This window comes from Dendrobium catenatum, unplaced genomic scaffold (assembly GCF_001605985.2).
Source record: "Dendrobium catenatum unplaced genomic scaffold, ASM160598v2 fragScaff_scaffold_132, whole genome shotgun sequence".
Taxonomy (NCBI): Eukaryota; Viridiplantae; Streptophyta; class Magnoliopsida; order Asparagales; family Orchidaceae; genus Dendrobium; species Dendrobium catenatum.
In genome coordinates, this window is record NW_021318594.1 from 104,768 (window position 1) to 128,705 (window position 23,938).

Here is a 23,938-nt window from a genome sequence, read left to right on the forward strand (position 1 = left end):
GTTAATGTAAAGACCTTTTTTAAGGGCAAGAATTGGGAACCTGCATTAACATGTTATGGGAAAATATTTCAGGTATGTGCTCTGGTAACATGAGAGATCTGCATGAATGTTCAGCGAAGTTTAACAACATAAGTTTGCAAACACGTAGGTAGGGAGTGAATAAAATAGCAAGCAGGTAGCCTGATATTACAGAGACAAGTATGTTTTTGCATATTTAGATGAAGATGAAAGTTAACAAGAACTGAACTTTCAAAAAGGTATAACGTGCATGTCTAAAAGATTTACAGATGTCAGTCTGTGCATGCTCGCATGGCCAAGCCAACCTTCGTTTGGGTAGCTTACATTAATGCCATCAGGCAGTTCACAGGTCTTCTTGGAGACGCGTAACCATTCATTCAGGCTGAGCTTAGTTAGTTTTCTCAAAATGTGTCCAACCCATTTTCTAAAATATCAGCTAATAATTTCCTACACAATTTTGTGGCTTGGGTGGGTAGGGTGAGGGGGTGAGGGTGAGGTTCCACTCTAGTTTCTTACAAGTTACCTCAATCAACACTTTGGAGGTTTTAACACCAATTGTTCGAATAACATAATTACTGTAAAATGAAATAGACTTAGGCAGTAACTTAACTATATTTATTTTTGGGTAAATATGGAATGAGTAATAAAAATATGATGAACAAATCTACATCTGATTTCATCATATCACATAAGAGAATGGCACTTGTTTAAACCAAAACTGGATATACAAAATGACATATATATACTCGACATAATTTTTTTTGGAAAAAATTGTTTGTTGATTGTTGATTTCATAAGAAAATTTGACCACTGATGATGTCAACTAAAAAGCTCTACAGAACCAACATAGCAATAGTCAGTGGCGGAGCCAGAAATTTTATTCAGGGGGGGCCTAAATTAAACACTACAGAAAAATCACCCATTACAGGCAGAATTTTCCGGCGATTTTCTGACAGTTTATTTTCCGTCGGTCAATTTTATGACGGTTTGTCATCTCATCTTGAATGTCAAAATACATTAAAATAGTTCCGTATTCCGTCTTATTAATTTCTGGAGCTAAAAAGAATTGTATGATCAAAATTAAGAATGCAAATAATATGGCGAGAGAGGAGCGAAAAAGAAAAGGAAAGTTGTGCTCGAGATTGTGAGTTGCGAGAGATGAGCATAGGGGAAAACGAAGCAATCAGTTTGTGTCGAGCGAAAGCAAGTCATTTGGAAGCAGTCTCTGTTTGGGCTTGTGATATGATACTGTTGCTAGCTGAGTGAAAATTTCCCCCCCCCCCCCCCCCCCCCCCCCCCCCCCCCGGCAACAGCTATGATTTCTAGAAGGATAAAATGGGTTCGGAAATTCAAAAAATCACCGAGTTAATATTTTTGGAAAGGCCGCGGTCAAGAAAGGTCCGACTCATAACAGTATCGCTACTGCATGGTAGCAAAAGCCTCCAGCAAGAATGAACTAATAGTGTATTACAGCCTGCAGCTGCCTCAGCCTATGCCTATACTTGCTGCAGGTGATCTTCACGTTGGTTCCCACACCCAAAAACAACTCTCATTAACTTCCGAAATGGAGTTTAGTCTCCCATTGCCAAGTGCAAGAAGAGCACCCATGCTCTCCTCCATAAAATCCAAGCATCCAAAGTGTGAAGAAGGTATAAAAAAAAGAATAGCGAGCTGAAACAATGGCTAAACATTGTTGGGATCTCTTCTAACCACTACAACCTCCTCTTTCCCTAAGTTATAAGATTCAAAGGAACCCATGAAACCATCCATTATTTCACCCAAAATTGTCTGTGGAAAACACCTCATCTTACCAGCAGGATAACTATGAGAATATAACCTGGAATAAAGATAATTGTATTATAGAAAAAAATACAAAATTATAACATACAATAATTATCATCCTGCATTCTAGCTCAATAGAAGAAAAATTTTCAAACTATTCCGGCCAACTTTTGCAGACAATCAAAGGACTTATGCAGAAAAGAATCGATTCAGTAGAAATAATAGTAAAATATTCCACGGTACCCCCTCACCAAAAAAAAAAATGATTTAGATCATCCATTATTGCATAAGCACTATCAATGAGATCCTTGTTTGTCATCCTTTTTTTGTTTTACAAGCGAGTTACATGGTTGCACCTTTTCCTTTAGATATACATCATAAGGTACTAACAACCTATTGATGTAAAGCTAGCACCCTTTATAGGATGTCATCGAAGCTTTACATCCTCGAACTATTAGGCACCACAAGAACATTGAATGTGGAATAAATATGCACCAAATCCAACCAAGGATGCAAAAAAAAAAAAAGTTATGTATAAATTTAAAATGGTACAAAGCATTAGTTTATTGAGGCATCACTCGACGAGAATGAACTAAGAATGAGGATTCATAAAAGTAATCCACATAGGTAGGATAATATTAATGATGATGGTACAAAGCATTAGTTCAATGAAACTAATTGAAGAATAGAGGCTAACCTGCGCATGCGAGAAAAATATCTAGCACGTTCAGTAACACCAATAAAGCCTCTAGAATCTAGGATATTGAAATTGTGAGAGGCCTTCAACAACTGATCATACCTACAAAATTATTAGAAAAGGAATCATATTTAGCAGAAGTTTTCCTTCTAAATCATAAATAGAGTGGAAAAAAAAACTACAGTGTTTTTCTAAGCATACGCGGGAATAGCTAGCCCAAGTGCCAATAATGATCGAGCATCTTCCTCAAAGTTTTCAAACTGCTTGAGTACATGTTCCACACTCGCATGCTCCAAGTAATATGCACTCATTTCCTTCCTGCATCAACAAAAAATATGAGACCTACCATTTCATTCATAGTGATCTGTTAACCTCATAAAACATATCGTTGAAGAATATTGATTAAAGAATTTTCATCTTAATGGCGGAGGAAAAGAGAGGGGGAAAAAAACTAAACAGGAAGCATTTCAGCATGATAAACTAAAGCCTTCTGAATTCATGTGGCAACCTAACAATGAGAAACAACAAATTCTAGTTTCGAATTCAAAACCCTGCAATTCCACCTAATTTCCTCTCACTCATTCCTCCCTCTCCTCTGATATGGTGACATCAACACCCTTGATATGAATAATGACTTCAGATACATTTCCCCTGATATGAGTTTGCTTTGGCCTGCTACTTTGGAGTGATCTACAAACTATTTGGTTAATTGTCAGGACAACTTTTGATTTAGAGGAAATGGTAATGGGGTTTTCAGCCCAACAAAGAGAATTATGCAATTTCCTCTATAGATCAAATTTTCTAGTCTCTCGCTTAGCTGTTGGAACCTAAGTAGTAATTCCAAAATTAATAACTTTATGGGTAAATTTATTATGATAGACGATATAACTGCTTCTTAAGTCAGGGTCACCTTTGTTAGAGTTAATGCGGAAGTTAGTACTTCCTCATCCCTACCTTATTCCTGCATTCTTAGCATGGATGGAGTACTTGCTGGGCTCAAGAGGTGGTTAATGATAGAAATCCTCTTTTTGCATATATTGTGACTCATTCTTGCATGCTTCTTTTTCATGCCCCAAATTGACTACTATTTTTTGTAAGGAAGGTACTTACAAACTCCTGAGAGGAAAGAACTGTCATACCCAAGAGTTTCAAGCAAAAGTACAAATTTTAGTTGCTATCAAAAAAAAAAGTAATTTCTACAGAAGGCATTCAATTTATCACATGAATTAGTAGTTAATTAAATTTTATGTTAACAATTTCAGTTGACTTATGTAAGTGCAGTTAATGTTAAATGTTAAATTAATTTCTGTTAAGTAATACACAAACACCATTAAGACAACCTGATTTTCTCGTTCTCAGGACTTAATAATTACAACCTTAAGTGGTCCACTAGTCCTGCACTAGGGTTAGTCAAGTAAGTTGCTGTAGCACAGCACTAGGTAAATCCACTACTAATAAAATATCTCTTCAGCCATCCACTATCTTAATGGATGCAACCGTTGATGGGGAATCCAATTGCTATGAAATGTTTAAGTGCAAATATTAAAGCTATAGCGGGTAAGCCTTTTCTCTCTGTAAATCTTCTTTTAGCTGGAAGCTGTGGTGAGGTTTCGGCGGGTAAGCCTTTATTTCTTTAAAAGGCAATGGGCTAGATTTCAGATGCTGTTAGAGGAAAAATTATGAGGGAATAATTGGAGTGATTGCTTGCCGTGAGAGTGGGAGGCTATATTTGGCGGAATAAATTGCAAAGGAGTTAACAGTAAAGAGAGGATTAGAGGAGTATGAGGAAGGTTATAAAGCAATAAAGGTAAATTATTATTATTTTTTATTACGTTATGTTGTATGTTGTCTTGTAAATTCTTTGGATATTGATAAGGTTGCTAAAGGAGTTTATACCATAATTGTGTTGTTAGGATTCTTTTTATTTGGTGGATGAAGAAAGGAGAATCTGGTTGAGAGGTAAGTTGCTAAAAGGTATGAATGATTTTAATAAAAATCTGGGAAACTAAATTATAGAAATTTTGGAAAGTAAGAAATGTGAATCGTGTAGTTAATTTACAAACGAAAAAGGTTACGATGTGCTGAATTTGTGGAGGCAACTTGGTAAGGGGGTAAGAAATGCAATTTAATTTAATCAAATAAATGTATCATTTTTTGACTTGTATAGTTGCATGTCATCAAAACAGATGGGTAAAAAGACAGCAAAGTAACTTTTATATGTTAATGCGTTTACAGTCAAGCAGTCAAGTATGAATGACCTCATATAAATTTTTTAAACTTATCATGCAGTATTATATGATTAGTTAAATGTTTTCCTAATTAACAATGTTTTGAAAAGAAAATCATCTTTTTAAGGGACCTCGAATGAGGCAAAAGGGACCTCTATGAAATTCAATGTTGATAATGTAAAATGATGTGAAACGTACAGGTGAAAATGAGTTGCTTATGAAAATTTGTACGCTTAATATTTTGAGAACAATATTAAATAAAACTTATGCCGATTTAAACGCTTAAGATAAAACAATAAGGCGATAAAACAAGCTTAAGCTAAATTACATGCATAGGAGTTAAGATCGTAAAATAGCCAATTTAATCTAACATTGCATACATGAATGATTTTCAACTATAAATCTCAATGCTAACAGTAAGATTAGGTACGATGCAAGAATACCTCACTCAACTCTCTAGTTCTCTAAGCTTTAGCGGTGAAGAGCTTGACATGAGCTTTGTGAATCAAAGTATAACCATAATTGAAAGATGAATTAGGAAGATATAAGCGTAAGAAGAAAAGTTTACCAAGGGAAGACAAATACGAAGCTCCAAAGTGGTCGTTTGAGTGTTTGGGAAGGGATGGATGGCAACACGAATTTTCTGGCTGTTTGGGACAGCACTTTGGCAACCCCTGGGTAGTAAAGAGCACTCGGGGCTTCACCAATCAGCTGGACAAAAGAAAAAGGGTTGCAGAAATCTCTGGGACAGTACTTGGAGGAGTGCTGGTTAGCAAACAGGAGCAGACCTGGCAGCACTATGGCTGGTTGGAGTTTCCCGGACAGCAGTTTCTAAGTGGAAAATTGTTGGACAGTAATTTAGAGCAGGTTTTAAGAGCAGGTTTTGAATTTTGAATCCCCAAATAACGTAGAAAGGCGGGAAAGTCATTCCTTAATGAGAGGTTGATTGAAGCAATTTGTGGGAGGTGATTTAATGAGGCGAGAGAGAGAGGGGGGAGGAAAGATTGTGTACACATTCAACGAATGTGGACCAAGGCATTGTAAGTGTGAATTAAATCTGAGATTTATTTCAGATTTAAAGTGATTTGGCAGGATTTAATTTGAATTTCGAATTCAAATTCAAGTATGATGAAGCCTTAATAGGAAGCAATAAGATTTAGCCCATTAATGGGTGGTCGGCAGCATCATGAGGGGAGGAGTATGGGGAAGATTTTAATAAGTTTCCAAACGAGGTTTGCCACATAGGAAAGAGAATAAACAACCCTCTTTAATTTAAAATTAAATCGGATTGAAATTTTAAAACTTTCCTTATTTGCAAAGTTCCAAATAAGGAAAATATTTGAAATTTGAAGCAAGGGTCATTACTTCCCTTTTCCATGGAGCTAATTTAGGAAGGGAAGTATAACAATTGAAATCGTCATAATTGAGTTGGATCCAATGGGGAGGCCAATGACAATGGGGGCTTGGGGGGGATTACGTCGGGTGTGAGGAGGGGAGAGTTGATCCGCCGGTTGGAGAGGGGAATTTGGTGCTTCTAAAAGGTAGGATTGGAGTCGGGGTGCATGCAGTGGTGGAGCTCGGAAGGAGGGTGGTTGTTGGACGGCAGGCAAGGAGAGGAAGGTGGGTAGGGAAGGTGGAAACTAAAATAAAGAACTAAGAACTCACAAAGAGATCGTAAAACTGTGAACCTTGGACTCCTCCAAAGGTTGACGGGTATTGCTTTCAACCACCTAGGGTCTCTCCTCCCATGAACTCACTTAGAGATAAAGCAAAGAAAACAAAACTTCATTCAATATTCATCATCCTACAATACAAAAGAGTTAGCCTATAAATAGGCCTCATGAAAAGAAAAATAGCAAAGACTAAAACGCCCTTCAGGCTACAACACCACATGACCACTCCTAAGGGTAAAATGGGAAAAACAATAATATAAAATAAACTAGTACATAAGACATAAAAAATTTAAATAAGCTCTAGATCGTAGCCGTTGGTCTTCTGATGTCCTCATCATCAAGTTTATCTGGGCTTCATTGAACATTCTTATGAATGTTAACTTTATGAGAAATGATGGTCAGAACTCTTAAAAAACTAATTATGATATTTTGTATAGGCCTCATATAATACAAAAGATAATGCTAAATATGAATTTTTTTATTTTTGCAAACTATTTTAGATTTGATTCGGTTAAGATTTCAATTACGTTAATTCTATAAATATTGCAATTTATTTCTTATTTAAATTGCATAATTTTATGAGCTTTATGAGCTTCATAGCTCACCAGATTTTTATTCTGATTGTTGTTACAATAAAGGGCAAAGATAAAGAGGAAGTTGAATAGCCTCAAGCCACTTTAAAACTTTATGCTTTGCTGTGCGTCTGGTATATGAGTCTACAACAGAGGTATCTAGACTGTTTGTTACTGCAATATTTTGGAGTTTGTAGGGCTCTGTAATTATCCATGGATGAATAAAATGAGATATTTTGGAATACTTCCGTATATTAGGAATATATTAGATGAAGATTGACTATAGATTTATGATGATGAGTTTTAATTTCATGATTGTTGTTTCTAGGTTGCACCCTATGTTGCCAGGGGGGTGATTTGGGGTGTGAAAAGAACCTAGACCAAATTAAGGAAAACAAACTCCATTATAATCTCCATTCAAACTAAGCTTTCGGAAGCAAAAATTTTAAAATCTCATCGAGTACAACTACTTCACTTTTGATAAGGAAGGTTCCACCAATAATTTTCAATCTCATCATAAAGAAAGAATATTTTTAAAATGGAACAAAAATTCCCCACACTCCCCATTCCTTCAACTAACGGGAAGAAAATCCATTCTAACATTCAATGTTCCTAATAACTCATCTTTACTAAGGTTAATGCCTACTATGAATTCTACCTGAAGCATGATTTATAAGAGTTTTTACGGAATGATACTACCAGTAACATTGATAATCTCCCATGGCTTTTCATTGGAGCCTTTAATTACATTTATTATTCTGACAAGAAATGTAATAGCAGACTGAACCCTTTCGAATTATGGAGGTCTTTAATGCTACAGTTCTTTAAAGTGGCATCAATGATTTTTAGTAATATAGCTCTCACATTATTTAATCTAATAAAAACCCTTTAAAACAATTATTTTATAAAATTGGATAGATGTCTCGCAAACAATTATTGGGATAGCTCTTTTGGTAACAATATTCCAGCGTAGAAGGTAGACTCTCATCCATAGAGAACCGCATTAAAAACTTTGAAGACCTTAAGAAGAAGTTTATCGAAATGCAATCAAAAGCCTCACTGATGATTCCTAGGGCTGAACCAAAGGGAAAGAAAATTCAAGAGAACGATGATGAAGTGGAGAGTGTTTTCCCTCATGGACCACCACGGGGGGCTCCAATGGGAGATGGATCAGGGTATTTTGAAGAAAGGGCTGCAAGAAGGGGGGAGGCAGAACCCTTTGAGAGACCACCCATACATGGTGGAAGGTGAACCTAAGGAGGAAATGATTGGGCTAAGCCATGGGGCCAAATCAGCCAAAGAAGGAAGAGAGTCACACCATCATTACATGGGAAGAACTAACGAATGGAGAAGCCATTAAACTATAGATATGAGATCAAGGAAGTTAAAGATACTGATTTTTTTAAGGGGAATATGTTCAATGTTGGGTGTATCAGGAGGAGCGTTGCTTTGATATCAACAGGTTGATGGAAGGGGGAAAACTCATGACGGCAGGGCTATGTATAAAGGAAAAAAGCCCTAGCTTGGTTTCAATAGAAGGAGACCAAGTATTCAGTCTATTTATAGGAAAAATTTAAGGAGTGTTTGTTGGAACATTTTTTAGCCATTCGGAAAGGAGAGGAGGCCTTCACGAACAAAGGGCAGTCATAGAGTATCGGGAGAAATTTCAGCTACTATCAGGATGACTGAGGGGAATATTCAAGGAAGGGTTGGAAGATAATTTCATGAAGGGGCTTAGAGAAGATATATGAGCAGAGCTCAGGGTGTTGAGACCTAGAGGGCTAAAGGAGATGATGAAGCTTGCTCAGAGAGTGGAGGAAAAATATTAAAGGGAGAAGACTAGCCGGAGCAACACAATGGGAGGGGATTACATGAATACCTCTATGACCCTGGCACCGAGGTCCCAGACGGTGTTGTTCCAAAGGAAAGCGCCAAAAGAGAAGAGCATTGGAATTCATCCTGGAGGCAAATTCAAGCACCTTACAAAAGCGGAGGTGTAAGATAAGCGAGCAAAAGAGTTATGATTCAGGGGTGATGAGAGATTTCCACCCGGACATAGATGCAAGAATCGAGCCCTTCAGGTCTTGATGGTCTACGATGGAGAGAAGGAAAGTGGGGACGAGCTGGAGAAGATTATAGAGAAAACGGCACATTTACATCTGGACATGGCATACATGTCCCTACACTCCATGGTGGGATTCACTCCAAATCACACCATGAAGGTACGGGGACAAATCGAGATACAACCAGTGGTGCTGTTTTTTTTTTCTATGTATTGAAATATTATTCATACACGCACTGCAAGTACTTCACACAGCTTACTTCATCCTAGCAGATAGCAAAAGCAATTGATCCAAAGAGTAACATAAGTCAAATAGTTTTTTAAATAATCTAGTCTTTGTCTATATTATTCTTCACACATACAAATAGAGTTCTGTCAAAAACAAGTCTAGCCAAACAAGCCAATTCACTAACAAATGCCCTCCATGACAACAGAAATATTCAATAAAGCAGGGATCAGCTAGCCAACTCCTTTAAGAAAATTTATTTACCTACACAATTGCATCTGGATACACCCTCAAATGAAGTTATTACCCTAAAAAAATACAAGTATAAGAAATTCATTAAAAAAAAAGGTGGCATCAATTGTAGGATTGAAGTAAACTCAATTGCATTTCTATGTAAATAAGCAAACTCCTCTCCATTACAGCATATACTTTCTCTGACACCATTAAGCCAACCTTTGGAAATCACTATCCTGGTTTACTTCCAAACAAACTAGCCATGCAGTTCAACATGTTTTAATAGGATACTTAGAACAAACATTAAAAAAAGAATTGTTGTACAAATTAAAATAGTTATTACTTGCACAAATTAAGCAAACTTTCAGTACATCTCAACAATTAATGAACAAAAAACTTTAGTTCCAAAAGAACGATTCAAGAATTCCTGATAGCATTTTGTTACTTTCATCCCCAACATTCATAGAAAAAAGATTAATCATAATAATAGCATCGAAAAACAAAATGTTTGATGATAGACCTAAACTGGTTAGATTAACATGGAAGTGCTTAATCAATAAAACATACGGAATGAATAATTAGGAGTTAAACTCACTACAAGCTCTTAATAACCTACTCATTTTCCAAAAAGATCTCGCCGTATGTAATTCCATCAGTATATTTTATGTTCTTGAAATGGTCTACCTCCTGCAAAGCAAGCCTGAATCATATTTCAGTCTTTCTCAGCTGAGTGATATAAAAGTCACATTGAGATAATCGAAAGCTATAGCATACCTGCAGCAACATTAAGATACGTTCCAAGCCATAAGTTATTTCAACAGAAACAGGCTGCAATTGGAGGCTTCCAGCCTGAAATAATTTAAATTTGCAAGGTATACCACACAATTACAAAAATCCCAGGCTTAAACAAACAAAATACTTATCAAACCCAGCTCATGAAGCATTATGAAATTAATTTAAACAGTCTAAAATCATAATTTACATAAGAATCGTGAAAATATTTCTATTTTCTTTTATTTGAAATTAAAAAAAAAAAGTTAAATAAAGAGTATTTGAATCACAACCCAGACATCTGTTTCAGTAATAAACTAACATGTAAGATATCCAATATGAGGGAAAAATAAAAGTCTTAGCAGTTCAGAAAAAAAAAAACTATCAAGTAAAATAGTTACAGAATTACCTGCTGAAAGTATGTGAATTGTGATATCTCCATCCCATCCATCCATATTTCCCAACCTAAACCCCACGCACCAAGAACCTGTCAAATTTTGAATGGAGAAACGGAAATAATCAACATAAATAGAGAAAGCCATGAAGGAATTACAATGCTTTACATGATGAAAACTAATAGATAATTCTATGTTCAAAAAAGGATCTACCGGACTTTCCCAATTGTCTTCAACAAAGCGAATATCATGTGCTTTCACATTGATTCCTGAAGTGGAAAAAAGTTTCCGTAGTTATAACATCAAACTCGTTATAATTTAAGGAAATAATGTTGGACAATATAGAAAACAATTTAAACCACTATAGTCTCAGCTCAAATCTACTTGGTTTCAATGAACTTTGTAACCAGCCTGCAATATTCATTCAATATAAAGCCATCATCTGAGATTCTCTGCTCCAGGGCTCTCCAAGAATTGGGCAGACCAATCAATGCAAATCTAACCTAGGTAGGCTCAAAATTGATTTGATCACTTTGGGCTAACTCGCACATTTGATCAGTAACATTGGGATAAGCCAACTACAAAGGTCAGCTATTTTGGACTCAACCCAAACACATTGGTGAAGTTATACAAAGGTTATATTTAAGAAAACACAAGAAACAATTCTCAAGAGGCTGGACATAACCTCTCTCATCCAAGGCTGACGTGGTCAGCTCTCCCTCATGCAACGAAAGGATATGGTCAATCTTAACCATATGGTCAATCTATTCCTGTTCAAGTTCATTTAACCTTTCTAAATTCAAATAATCTCTATTTATGTCTTATATTATTATTTTCATTAGGTTTCATTACTCTGCTGAGTCTTGGGCTTATCTTGATCACAATTTAAGCAACTAGATTGGGTTCAATAAATCTTCTTGTAGACTAATAAAACATGTACAAACTCATTTGAGTTAATCGAATTGATTTATTATGTCATCTGTGTTTGATTGATGATATAGATAGACAAATTTTATGTATTTCTATTTAAATTTATTAGGAACCAACAATTTATTTATGAACAATATCATGTAATAAACTTTAGGGATATGTAGGATTTTCAGTTTTCTATAAATAGCGCAATATTCTTTATAAAAAGATGAAATGAAAATTTTAAAATTTACACAGCTCATATTTTGGTTTCCTAGTTTTCTTTCATTGATAATTTGGCAACATGATGTTTTAAGAATTCATCGTCAACTTGAGGATTCACTATTTTGATATCATTTTCATTTGTTTCTTTTAATCTCCCCACAGATTCTATAATCTTGTTGCTAAACCTGATCATTTTGGCCTCAAAGCAAAAACTTTGTTATTTTGGCAGTTGATTTCAGCAATTTATAGTGGTTTTGTGCTTGCTTCATCAAATTTCTACCGATTTGCACCTTTTAGTTCAAGTCCATGCATTTTCTTGCCTTACCGAGGCCCTTTTCTCCAGATTAGCTTTCTTTCACCACCCTAACGCAAAGTTTAAAAGCAGCGTTTTTGGTACTCCAACCACCCCCTTTCTATTTTCAAACATGTTCTTGAAGAAATTGTTTAGGGGAAATTGAATTCGAATTTTTATCCTTGGAATTATTACATATATATACACTCTAGGAGACGACAACAACAACAACAACATCAAGCCTTTATCCCACTACGTGGGGTCGGCTACATGAATTCTTTTTCTCCGTTTTGTCCTATTAAAAGTCAAATTTTTGTTTAAATCTAATAAAGAAAGGTCATTTCTAATATTTTCTAACCAAGTCTTTTTAGGTCTACCCCTACCTTTCTTAACATAAGTCAAATCTCTACTCTCCTAACCGGGTCATCGGAAGGCCGCCGTTTTATGTGACCAAACCATCTAAGGCGACTCTCTCTAATCTTATCTTCTACTGGAGCTACTCCAACCTTTTCACGTATATGCTCATTTCGTATCCGATCTCTAAGGGTAAAGCCACTCATCCACCTGAGCATCCTCATCTCTGCCACACTTAACTTAGTATTATGCTTCTCTTTTAATGGCCAACATTCAGCACCATAAAGCATTGCAGGCCTCACTACCATCTTATAGAATTTTCCCTTAAGTTTGAGAGGTACATTTCTATCACATAACAAGCCCGATGCATTCCTCCACTTCAACCATCCAACTTGAATTCTGCTGATAATATCCCTATCTATTTCACCATCACTCTAAACAATAGATCCAAGATATCTAAAACATGTACTCTTATTAATGACTTGATCGCCCAAAGTCACAATCCCCTCACTATGTCTATTACTACTAAAATTACACTCCATATATTCCGTTTTAGATCTACTCAAGCGAAAACCTTTAGATAAGGTTGACCTCCATAATTCAAGTTTACCTTCAACTCCCTCTCTAGTCTTATCAACAAGAAGAATATCATCAGCAAAAAGCATGCACCAAGGTACATCCTCTTGCAAATGTCTAGTGAGAACATCCATGACTAAAGCAAAAAGATATGGGCTTAAGGCTGATCCTTGATGTAACCCAACCGAAATAGGGAAATACTTAGTCAATCCACCTTGTGTTTGAACACAAGTAATAGCTCCTGCATACATATCTTTAATGATTTGAATATAAGCATTATTGACTCCTTTCTTTTCAAGAATTCTCCATAGCACTTCTCTTAGAACTTTATCATATGGTTTTTCTAAATCAATAAATATCATATGTAGATCCTCCTTATTTTCTCTATATTTCTCCATCAAACTTCTTAATAAATGTATGGCTTCCATAGTCGACCTACCCGGCATGAATCCAAATTGATTTTGAGAAACATTAGCATCACGCCGCAACCTATGCTCCATAACTCGCTCCCATAGTTTTAAAGTATGACACATTAACTTAATACCTCTATAATTCGCACAATCTTGTGCATCACCTTTACTCTTAAAAATAGGAATTAACACACTCATTCTTCACTCATCTGGCATCTTTTTAGTCTTCAAAATAGTATTAAAAAGTTTAGTAAGCCATGAAATTCCTTCATCTCCTAAGATATTTAATCTAATTAATTATAATAAACAGAAGATGAAAGTCATTTAATCTAATTGATTCAAATAATTATATCCCACAGATCTTGGTCTCAAAAGAGGATATCTCCAATTGTAGCCCATGGTTGCAGCCCACAGATTATTGACATGTCAAAGTCGTGGCCCCCTCCTTGCCGTGTGATTCAACACTCTCCCTCAAGTTGGGTTGTACAGGTTGTAAAATCTCAATTTGCAAACAAATTTATCAAGTAGAGAACTCGGTAGCGCCTTTGCTAGAACATCGACAAGTTCTTAGTTAGGGTATATACTACTTAAATTTCTGAGTTTTCTATTTTCTCAGCTATAAAGCATCTATCAAAAATAATATGTTATGTTATATTGCGATTTATTGGATCCTTGTCCATACTGATTGCGGCTTGATTGTCACATTTCAACTTTATCATGTCTTCAATCTTTATTCTCAGTTCAATTAATACTTATCTGATCCAAATACCTTCACAAATAATAATTGTTAATGCTCTCACTTTAGATTATGCACTGCTTCTAGAAGTAACAGATTGTTTCTTGCTCCATGTCACTCGGTTCCCCCACACAAATGAACAATATCCTGTGGTCGATCGACTGACAACCTGACTTCATAACCTTATCTGTATCAGAATAAATGATCAATTTTCTATCTTCATTTTTATTAAGAAATAGCCCCTTTCCAAAAGTATTCTTGAGATATTTCAAGATTTGATATACTGCCTTCATGTGCTCCTTCATAAGATTACCCATATATTGGCTCACCATGCTCACAGTAAACCCAATATATGGATGGGTGTGGGAGAGGTATATAAGCTTTCCTACCATACGTTGATATCTTCATTTATCTACTGAAACTCCCTCTGTTTCTATCCCAAGTTTCTTCTTAGAGTCCATAGGTGTACTAGCTGGTCTGCATCCAAGCATGTCGGTCTCATTCAGTAGTTCTAAGGTATACCTACATTAGGAAACAAATATAGCTATGCTTAATCGAGCTAACTCAATACAAAGGAAGGATATAAGTGATTCTAGATATTTAACTTCAAACTCCCTGGATAGAGCCTATTTAATCTTCATTATTTCCTATATATCATTTCTAGTAAGGATGATGCCATCCACATATATAACCAATATTGCTACCTTGTTTCTTTCTGACTGCTACACAAACAAGGTATGACCTGCCTGACATTGTCTAAAAATATGGCATTTTAAATACTTTGAGAATCTTCCAAACCATGCTTTAGGAGATTGCTTTAATCCATACAAAGATTTTAGCAGTTTACACACTTTGTTCATTCAATAAGACTTATGAATCACCATTGGAATCTCAATGTAGACTTCTTCTTTCAGGTTTCAATTCAAGAATGGATTCTTGATATTTAGTTGATGTAGGGACCAATCTAAATTTGTTGCTAAGGAGGTGTTGAGCTTTGCAACAGGAGCAAAAGTTTTCTTATAGTCTATTCAATAAGACTAAGTGAATCCTCTTGCAACCAGTCTAGCTTTCAGCCTCTCAACACTGCCATCCTCCATATGTTTTACAATGAACACCCATTTGCATATCACAACTTTAATCCCTAGTGGGATATTCGTAATTACCCATATTTGATTTTTCTTCAAGGCCATAATTTCTTCTTTAACAACCGTATCCATCCTAAGTGATTCAAAGCTTCCTAAATATTGGTCGAAATCTGCACATCATCCAACTTGGAAAGGAAGACTTGATAAGTGTTTTATAATCTGCTATAGGAGGAAAGTTTTGATTGGATGCTTGGTGCATGATGCTTTCTGGCCATTTGATGACTCTACCTCCTTTTGAACTTCCTCGTTTTCTCCTCTGCACGAATTTCTACAGTTGTTGGATCCATTAAAGGAGATTTGATAGGTTCAAGATGTGTCTCACTGCTCTGCATGCTGGTTTTCTTTCTTTTTCTTGGATATACATATTTTTGTTCCTTAATTGCTACTCTTTGCAATGATTGATTAGGAATTATTGGTGGAGGTAATAAGACTGAAGGTTGAGGTCGAGATGTAGGAGATATACCTTAGGAAATACTTGTTTAAATTTTTTGTGTTATTTGTTGATTTTGACTGGACTCTGTTTGGTTGTAAAATAAGAAATTTCACTCCCAAGTTTGAAATTCTCTTTCACTCTCCACTAGAATTTCAGAACTAGTAAAGTATCGATTATTTTCAAAAAAGATGATATCCATGGTTTCAAATACCTTTGCATGGTTTCAAATATCTTCCTAGAAGTAGGGCAAAAGTATTTGTAACCTCTTTTTGTAGAAGAATAGCCAATATAGATGCATTTTTTTTTTATCTTGGGTCAAGCTTGCTCCTATCTTGTGAATAGATATGAACAAAGGCATAGTACCAAAAAAATGTTTTGAGGAAGATTTGATGATATGAACCGAGCATGGAGATAGGCTTTGAGTAGAGTTTGTCTAGGAGTTAAATTTTAGTACCCGATTAGGTAACCTATTATTAGGTATGTAGTAGTAAGAATGGCTTTCTCCCATATAGATATTTTTGTACTTTATTTATAGCGTAATAGATCTAGCACCTTTCAGGAGATGTCTATTTTTCCTCTCAGCAACCCCATTTTGTTGAGGTATATATACTCTAATACCCAAACAATATAGGTAAGGGAAAATAGAAATTTCAATTTTAATATATATCTAATCATATCAATTATTTTAAATATAATAAATTACTCAAATAACTGTATAAGCAATTAACTAATGGGTTCTTATAGGAATTGATTGGCAATCAGTTGAGTGGTGGGACCCACTTCCTTTTTGGTGTTCAGAAGTAGCAAACCAGTGGAATTGTTATGCAAACAGCAGTTTCACGGAAGGCAACAGAGGGAATTGGGTGGAGAACTGTAGATCAATTCGATTCTATGGTAGAAGGCCGCATAGTGATCTGTTCATAAGAATTATGGCATTGAGCAGCATAGTAGAAATTCCTATAGACGGTTCGGCACAGTAGAATTTCTCCAGCAGGCGGCACAGTACAGTGCATTCAGGACTGTAGCAGTGTTCGACAGTGAGAATTCGGCACAGTACACTTAAGGGAGTTTGGCTGTGCAGGTATTAACAGTATAGTTGAATGGAAATTATTTGAAAATTGTCATCAATATTTGGATGTGATTAATTTAGAATTATGTAATGAATTGTAATTTGATGTGAGTGTGCAAACTAATTGTGAAAACAGTGAAGGAAGATTAAGAGGTTAGGTTAGAGGAAGAATTATTTCAGTGAAAGGAGAATAATAAATAATTGAAGGAAAAAAAAGAAGGTAAGTATTTTGGTATATTCATAGTCATGTTTTAAATTTCCAAAAAGACAATAATGACTTCTGAAGCAAGTATACCAATTGTTACCAACTGTATGTAGGAATTACCTGAATATATGAAAAAAAAGAGGTTTTGAGGTAAATTTTATATAAAGTATAAGTTGATGCTATATATACTTTATTAAATAATAAATTACGGTTTTTATAAGATTAGAATGGCATTGTAGGTGACTTATAATCAAAGAAGAGTAAGAAGTGAAAGATTGGAAGAGATAACTCGTCAAGAAGGTAAGTTGTGTAAATTTAGTTTACAAATGCAAGAATTATTAATTCTAGATATATATTTATAATGTTATTTGAATTGGACGAAAAAATAAATGCTTACCTGAATATTTCAAAATAGCTACATAGGACTGGAGGGAGAGATATGAGGATAATCAATAATGCAAGGATCATGGAAAGAATGAAACATGGGAGGATCAAAAATGCCATAAAAGCTGGAGTTATCTTGTTGAGATCCACTTCTGATGAGAATTTAGATTTTCAGCATTCTAGTGTGGGTCATTGTATACATCTCAAACCTAAGTGACATGACCAGTAATCTAGCAGCCACCATATATACTCCACGCTTTCACAAATTCAAAACTGCCTATTTAAATCTCTGCAAATATGGTAAACTTCCAACACTATGAAGTCAGGATATGCCATCCCTTTGGCCCTTTGCATAACTTCAAATGGCATGGGTGATAAAAAAAGGGCGACCTTTTTAACAGCCATCTTGACCATGGACTCCAGTAACACATATTATTATTATTATTATTATTATTATTATTATTATCTACCCAGGAATATACTTCAGGATTATCTCATTCTGAGAAAATAACTATTTCTTCACTAGTTGAATTTTCTTCACTAGTTGAAAACTCAAAAATAAGGGGGATGGGAAGATAACCTAGTATTTAGAAGGGCAAAACTAAAACAACAACTATGCCATTGGTGAATGAAGCCCATTGGTCATTTCAACCTTTGTATTGCAGTTAAGCCATATTTCAGAAAATGAAAGATAAATTCTTCTACCAGGATAACTAAATAAAATATAAATACAAAATTTTTTTTTTTAAAAAAAAAGGTATCTTACCTAATGCTGAAAGGCTATGGATGAAGAGGTCCTGTGCATTCCCAGGATCAGGCTTTAAGATAACCTGCAAATTAGAAAAAGGTAGAGATGTTACGCCTTCATTCACACACGTACTGAGTGTCATATAACAGTACATCCACTGAACCTGAAATTGGGTGTGGCGCTGGAGCCTGTTAGGATTATCCCCATAGCGACTGTCATCTGGACGTATACTAGGTTCAACATACCTTCAAAAGGAGACCACATTCTTAAACTCATATTACATGGCAGGAAAAAAATGCAATAAGTAATTTCCGTGGGGATGCCAGAAAATATAATATAGGTGGAAAATTAACAAATTAGTTGCATTCTGCCTCATGATAACAATCCGCTCACACATGCACAACACTAGCATTTGATTCTACTGAAAGATAGAAGACATACTAGAGAGACATCGTAAAGCAATCTTACTTGTAAAATATTTTATTCATAACATCATTGAAGTTATTTTAAAAATATCACTATTTATAAAGAGGATCTTACATATGAGGAAATAATAAATAAGAAACTAATTTAACAAGTACAACCAAAAAAATTATTATGGATCTTCCAAAAATGATCAGACCTCATGGAGTTGAAAGGAGTAATCGGCATACAAGGAGATGGTATTGGCAAAATTGGTTTGCGCAATCCTCCAAGCTCACACTAGATTGAGACAAACATAATGACTTAAATCATAAAGATGTTCAAGTAGAGATAGGGGAGGGCTTTTGGAACCTAAGCTCATCTATTTACTATTTATTTTAATGATAATGAGTTTAGATTTCAATATCAATTGGCCAGCTGCATAAATTATTTGAGTCAATTTATATAAATTTAATAATAAAGGACGTTTTTTCATCGTTATTTAGTTATTGAGGCAAACTTCAAATCCCAATTATTTGTATATAACCAATATAAATTTAGAGTACTACGTTGCTCCAATTTTGTCCTTCGACTATACAAAATTGATTCAAAATAATATATTTGGGTCTAAATTGATGTAATACCCAATTTTTTTTAAAGTAGCTTGCAAATTTGAATTAATTAAATTATACGCCAAAATATTAATTTTCACAAAAATCATTACAATGCAACTCTTAATTGAAATCAGCAGAAATGAAGGATGAAGCAGGATGGAAATGAATCATGAAATTATAGAGTTTTGTAGCAAGTTGCACACTTACGCAACATTCCAGGGCTCCGGACCAAGAACACGCAAGAAAGTTAATGGATTCATGGTACCCGCTCCAACCTACAAAGTTGAAAGAAAAATTGGGGTAAGCAGTAACAACGATGAAAACTTTGCAAAAACGTTGGGACAATATGGAAGCAACATATGACGTTTACAAAGACTGAAGCAACATATAATGCAAAAACGGTATGACGGAGAACAGTTTGGTCAAGAAATAATTCAACTTCATATCAATTTTTTAGTTACCATGTAGATGGTCAGTTTGAAATTAGAACTATTGGATTCAAATTTATTCATGAACAACGCCGAACCCTATTAAGAAGTTTTAGCGGGTTAGAAATGGAAAACCAAGTGAGAAAATAAGTATGAAAAGAAAGTGAGAAGCTCTAAGATATATGTGAATAATTTAAACCATATGAAGTCCAAAATATGCCGCCTCCACCTTTATTTATAAGTTAAAGAAGGCTACAAAAAAGACTAAATCAAAAAAAATGAAAAAAAAATCATGCATGATGTTACTCAAGTATAGAGTAGACTAACACAAACATGTGTTGATTGGGGTATGTACCTTTAAAAAAGTCCTAAGCAATTTGCAAGGTCCTCTAGCAGGTGCCCTGAGCAAGTATTCAAGAGCAAGTACATTCGGTGAGTTTGAGAGAACTATTACATAGGGTGGTCTTTAAGACAGGTCCCTAAGAACCCTAAGAACGACTGGCGAGCCCTCGGGAGTAAATGGCTAGTCCCCTATGCAATAGTGGTAGTGAGCAAAAGAAAAATTAAGTCAATAAAGTCATGGCCTTAAGCTTCGTAAGTGTGAGCTTCATGTAGCTTAATATGGGATATCAAACAAAGATGAGTGGCCTTGATTGTGGACAACAGTTATGAGATGGCGAGTTCACTTGGAGCACCCTTGGGGCACAAACCTATATGGACGAGTCCTTTGGACAAACCTTTCGAGAATAAACACGCCTCTCATATGACCGCCCATGAGAGAGCACGTACATCGCAAGCTCAGCTGAGGTGAGCGATTATTTGTTCACAGGCTAGTAATAATAGCTACCTTACAAGGAAAGACTTCCTTTGGGGTGAGCATTGCTTTGACTGCATACTACCTTTTGCCAAGTCCTGTGGACACAAACTTGCTTAGACATCTATGAGTTACAAACATAGATGTATATGGGCTTATAGTAATGAAAAGCAAAAGCTAGTCCTCTTCATCCATGTTAGACCATGCCAATGCACGTTTATCCCTCTACACACACGTTATATGTGCATATATATCTACATACACACAAGCATATCTCTCAACAATCATATTGTTTCAATATCAAGATTTTATGACCAAAGATTTCTCTTTAGGAACATAAATTATACATACAAAAAGAACAAAAAAAAAAAGTTGAGTAGCAACTATTTTTAATATTAGGATAAGAAAATCATAACATGATTGCTTATAGAAACAAAACTACTTATCTACCTTACAATATAAAATTAAATGGCACAATGAGAATCAATATTCCAAATTGCAATTAGAAGGCCTCAAGCTTTAATCTATTAAGGATTAGATAATCATTTAAACTAAAAGAAGAAAAAAAAACTATAGAAGTAGTAGTGATCAATATGTCATGGCTTTGGAAATTCAAAATTCAAAATTATTTGAATTTGAATTCTTTCCTAAAATAAGTTGACTTGTTTTGAAAACCTCCCCAATCTCCTCAATCTGACATTAATTAGAGATTCTCCTCTAATCCTCTTTCCTTAATTAATGTCCTAGGTTTGAAAAGGATTTCAAATCCCCAATCAAGTTCCCTCTTGCATGGTTAGCCCCTAGTCCCTTTCCCTCCTTAATTTCCCTCTTTTCTAAATTAGTTTGATATTAATTTGGAAAGTTTTTGAATTCAAATTCAACTAAATTTGAAATTCAAATCTTAAATTAATTAACATATTTTAGGAAACCCCCCCTCAATCTTGGATTGATTAAAATCTGAAATTGAATTGGAATTAATTCCAATTTCAACATTCATTGCACCTAGACACATTCATTGAATGTGGACAACCCCCCTCCCTTTCTCTTGACCAGCCCCCTTTCTTCCCTCTCTCTTAATGAATTCCCCCCAACTAACCACCCCAATTACAGCAGCCATTTAACCCACATCAATCCAAAATGATTTTTGCTTTAATTTCTCTAGCCACCTAAGAATAAATTAACTCCGGATTTCTTTCTTAACAGCTGGAATTAATTCCAGAATTTATGAATTAATGTCCTTTCCTTAATCTATCCCCAAATCAGGAATTAATTTCAAATTTGTAGCTCCATTCTACATCATGAACTCATAGACCATAGTGGTAAAATATGCCAAAGAGACCAATTTTATAGCAAATCTTAAATGGGCCAAACTCATTACTTATGATCTCTTTCCATAAGAACACGAAGGAAACAAAATATCTTTAATTACCCTCCTTTGCATCTCCTGATATTATTAGCACAATCGCTTCTCTAGATTCATCATCCCTAAGCTAAAATTGTTAGTATAATCCCAAAGCTATCTACAATCTCCCAATAACCTAACCATCTTACTTGAGCTATCACTATCTCTAGAAATACCACCCGGGCAAAAATACTAGTCAATTATTATCATTAGATTGCCAATAAAAAAAGTTTCTTAAAAAGCTACTACAAACATCCTAATGTCCTCAGGCCTCTAGCTCCTGCAGTTGCTCATCTCCCAAGCCACATAGACTTCTTGCAACCTTATTTTCATAGCCCAAGTCTTCAAGAAGTTTAAGTTGTCTTTATGTCGTCAAAGTTTGTAAGTGTCTAAGTTTGTAAGTCTTTTATATTAAAGTGAAGTTGTTTTTAGTTCAATTGTCGTATTTTGTGTTAATCATGTAATTTCTTTTATCCTAGATAGAGTACGCTTTGCTTGCAAAAATTTGATGCCCTTCCCAAATTTTTGCTTGCATCAATTTGGTTTCAGAGCAAGTTATCGTGTGTATCTTGATGAGTCATAGCAGTTGTTATGTGTGTCATGTGAGTCTGTGGTATCGAGTGAACTTAAGTTTTGTTGAGTCTTCTTTTCTTTTAGAAAAAATGAAAAAAGATAAAAGTAGTGATCCAGTGGAAGAATGCAAGCCAGAAGATCTTGAAGTCCCTCTTCCGATGGACAGATGGATTCCAACATAAGGTGATTCAACGGATCCACTACAGAATGAACTATATAAACTTCAGTTGTGGTTGCATATGAGTGCAAAAAATTATTTGAAGAAAAGGAAACATCTGCAAGAACAGTTCAAGCAAGAGCGAGATGAAATCCTGAAGAAGTATGCGACAAAGATTCAAGAGCTAGATGCACTTCCTTCGTCTCCTCAGATCAAATCAAAAGCTTCCTCATCAGGAGATGAGCCTTTTAAAGTGAGGGAGAATCTGATGTAGGCAAGGGGGGTCAAAACAAGTTGGGATTTAATTTTGTAAGTTTCTTATTGAATCAGCTCATTAATGAGCATCTACTTATGTTTCAGCTCATAATTTGGTTTTAAATAGGTTCATTCCCCCTTCCCTTTGACGCTTTGGTTCCTTCTTGTGTCTCTTCCCTTCCCCTTGTCTTCTTGGTTTCTGCTAGCTGTTGTTGTTCCTGTGGTCCTTCTCGGTTTTCCCCTTGCTGGTTGGTTTCCCGTGCTCTGCCTCTTTGTCTCCTGTGCAGGATTTTCGGGTCCCTTGCTGGCTGGATCCCTATGGCCTGTTGTTTTGGCTCCTGTGCTGATTTTTCGGGTCCCTTGCTGGCTGGATTCCCGTGGCTGTTTGGGGGGGGATTTCCATGGAATTTTTCCTGTTTTCTGTGCAGTTTTCCTGTAGCTGTTTGCTGTCTTTTGGCCTTCTCTTTAGTGACCTTTGGCCTTGCATTTCCTCAATTCTAATTGGATTTGGTTAGAGATGTTATGGCTATTTGTCTACCTTCTTTTGCCTATAAATAGAAGATGTTTTTGTATGACTAAAAAGAGGATGTTATGATGTAATTTTTGGAAGCCAAAACCTGCGGGTTTGTTGTTTGGAAAAACTTGCGAGCTTTGTCCAACTACTCTTCTTCTTCCTTCTAGGAAAGCTTGCGAGCTTCTCTTTCCTTTCGTCTTGGCTTCTAACCTCTTTCTTCTCGCCGCAAGTGCCACTCCATATGTATCTTTCTTCTCAAGCGATGGAAATGCAAGTTTAGGTTTTTATTATATAAGTTTGTTTGAGTCTTTTGTAATCATCGTTTGTGAGCGTCTTTTGTTGTAAGTGTCCTTTGTATATGTTATAAAGTTGTTGAATGTTGTGAGCAAAGTCTCTACAAAAACCTGAGGGTTTCTTCTCTTGGAAAAGCTTGAGAGGTTGTTCCACCCCCTTTCCTCTTCTCTATTTCGTATTGGCTTCTAACCCCTTCTTCTCTACGCAAGTTCGACTCCACCTGTATCCTTCTTCTCAAGGCAAAGCAACTTTAGGTGTTTAAGTTGTCTTTATGTCATCAAAGTTTGTAAGTGTCTAATTTTGTAAGTCTTTTATATTAAAGTGAAGTTGTTTTTAGTTCA

General features: G+C 35.5%; 1 protein-coding gene across 1 annotated transcript in view; it reads right to left on the bottom strand.

Annotated features, from left to right (window-relative positions):
• Positions 1-23,938, bottom strand: part of LOC110102194 (glycine--tRNA ligase, chloroplastic/mitochondrial 2) — a gene marked incomplete at its 3' end in the record, with an annotated part of 127,639 nt that overhangs the window by 95,283 nt on the left and 8,418 nt on the right. Inside the window, 9 exon segments of the mRNA XM_020830410.2 lie at positions 2,498-2,599; positions 2,699-2,815; positions 10,109-10,179; positions 10,267-10,341; positions 10,673-10,750; positions 10,872-10,927; positions 18,163-18,226; positions 18,308-18,389; positions 19,368-19,435. Coding sequence (XP_020686069.1) covers positions 2,498-2,599; positions 2,699-2,815; positions 10,109-10,179; positions 10,267-10,341; positions 10,673-10,750; positions 10,872-10,927; positions 18,163-18,226; positions 18,308-18,389; positions 19,368-19,435 — 713 coding nt within the window.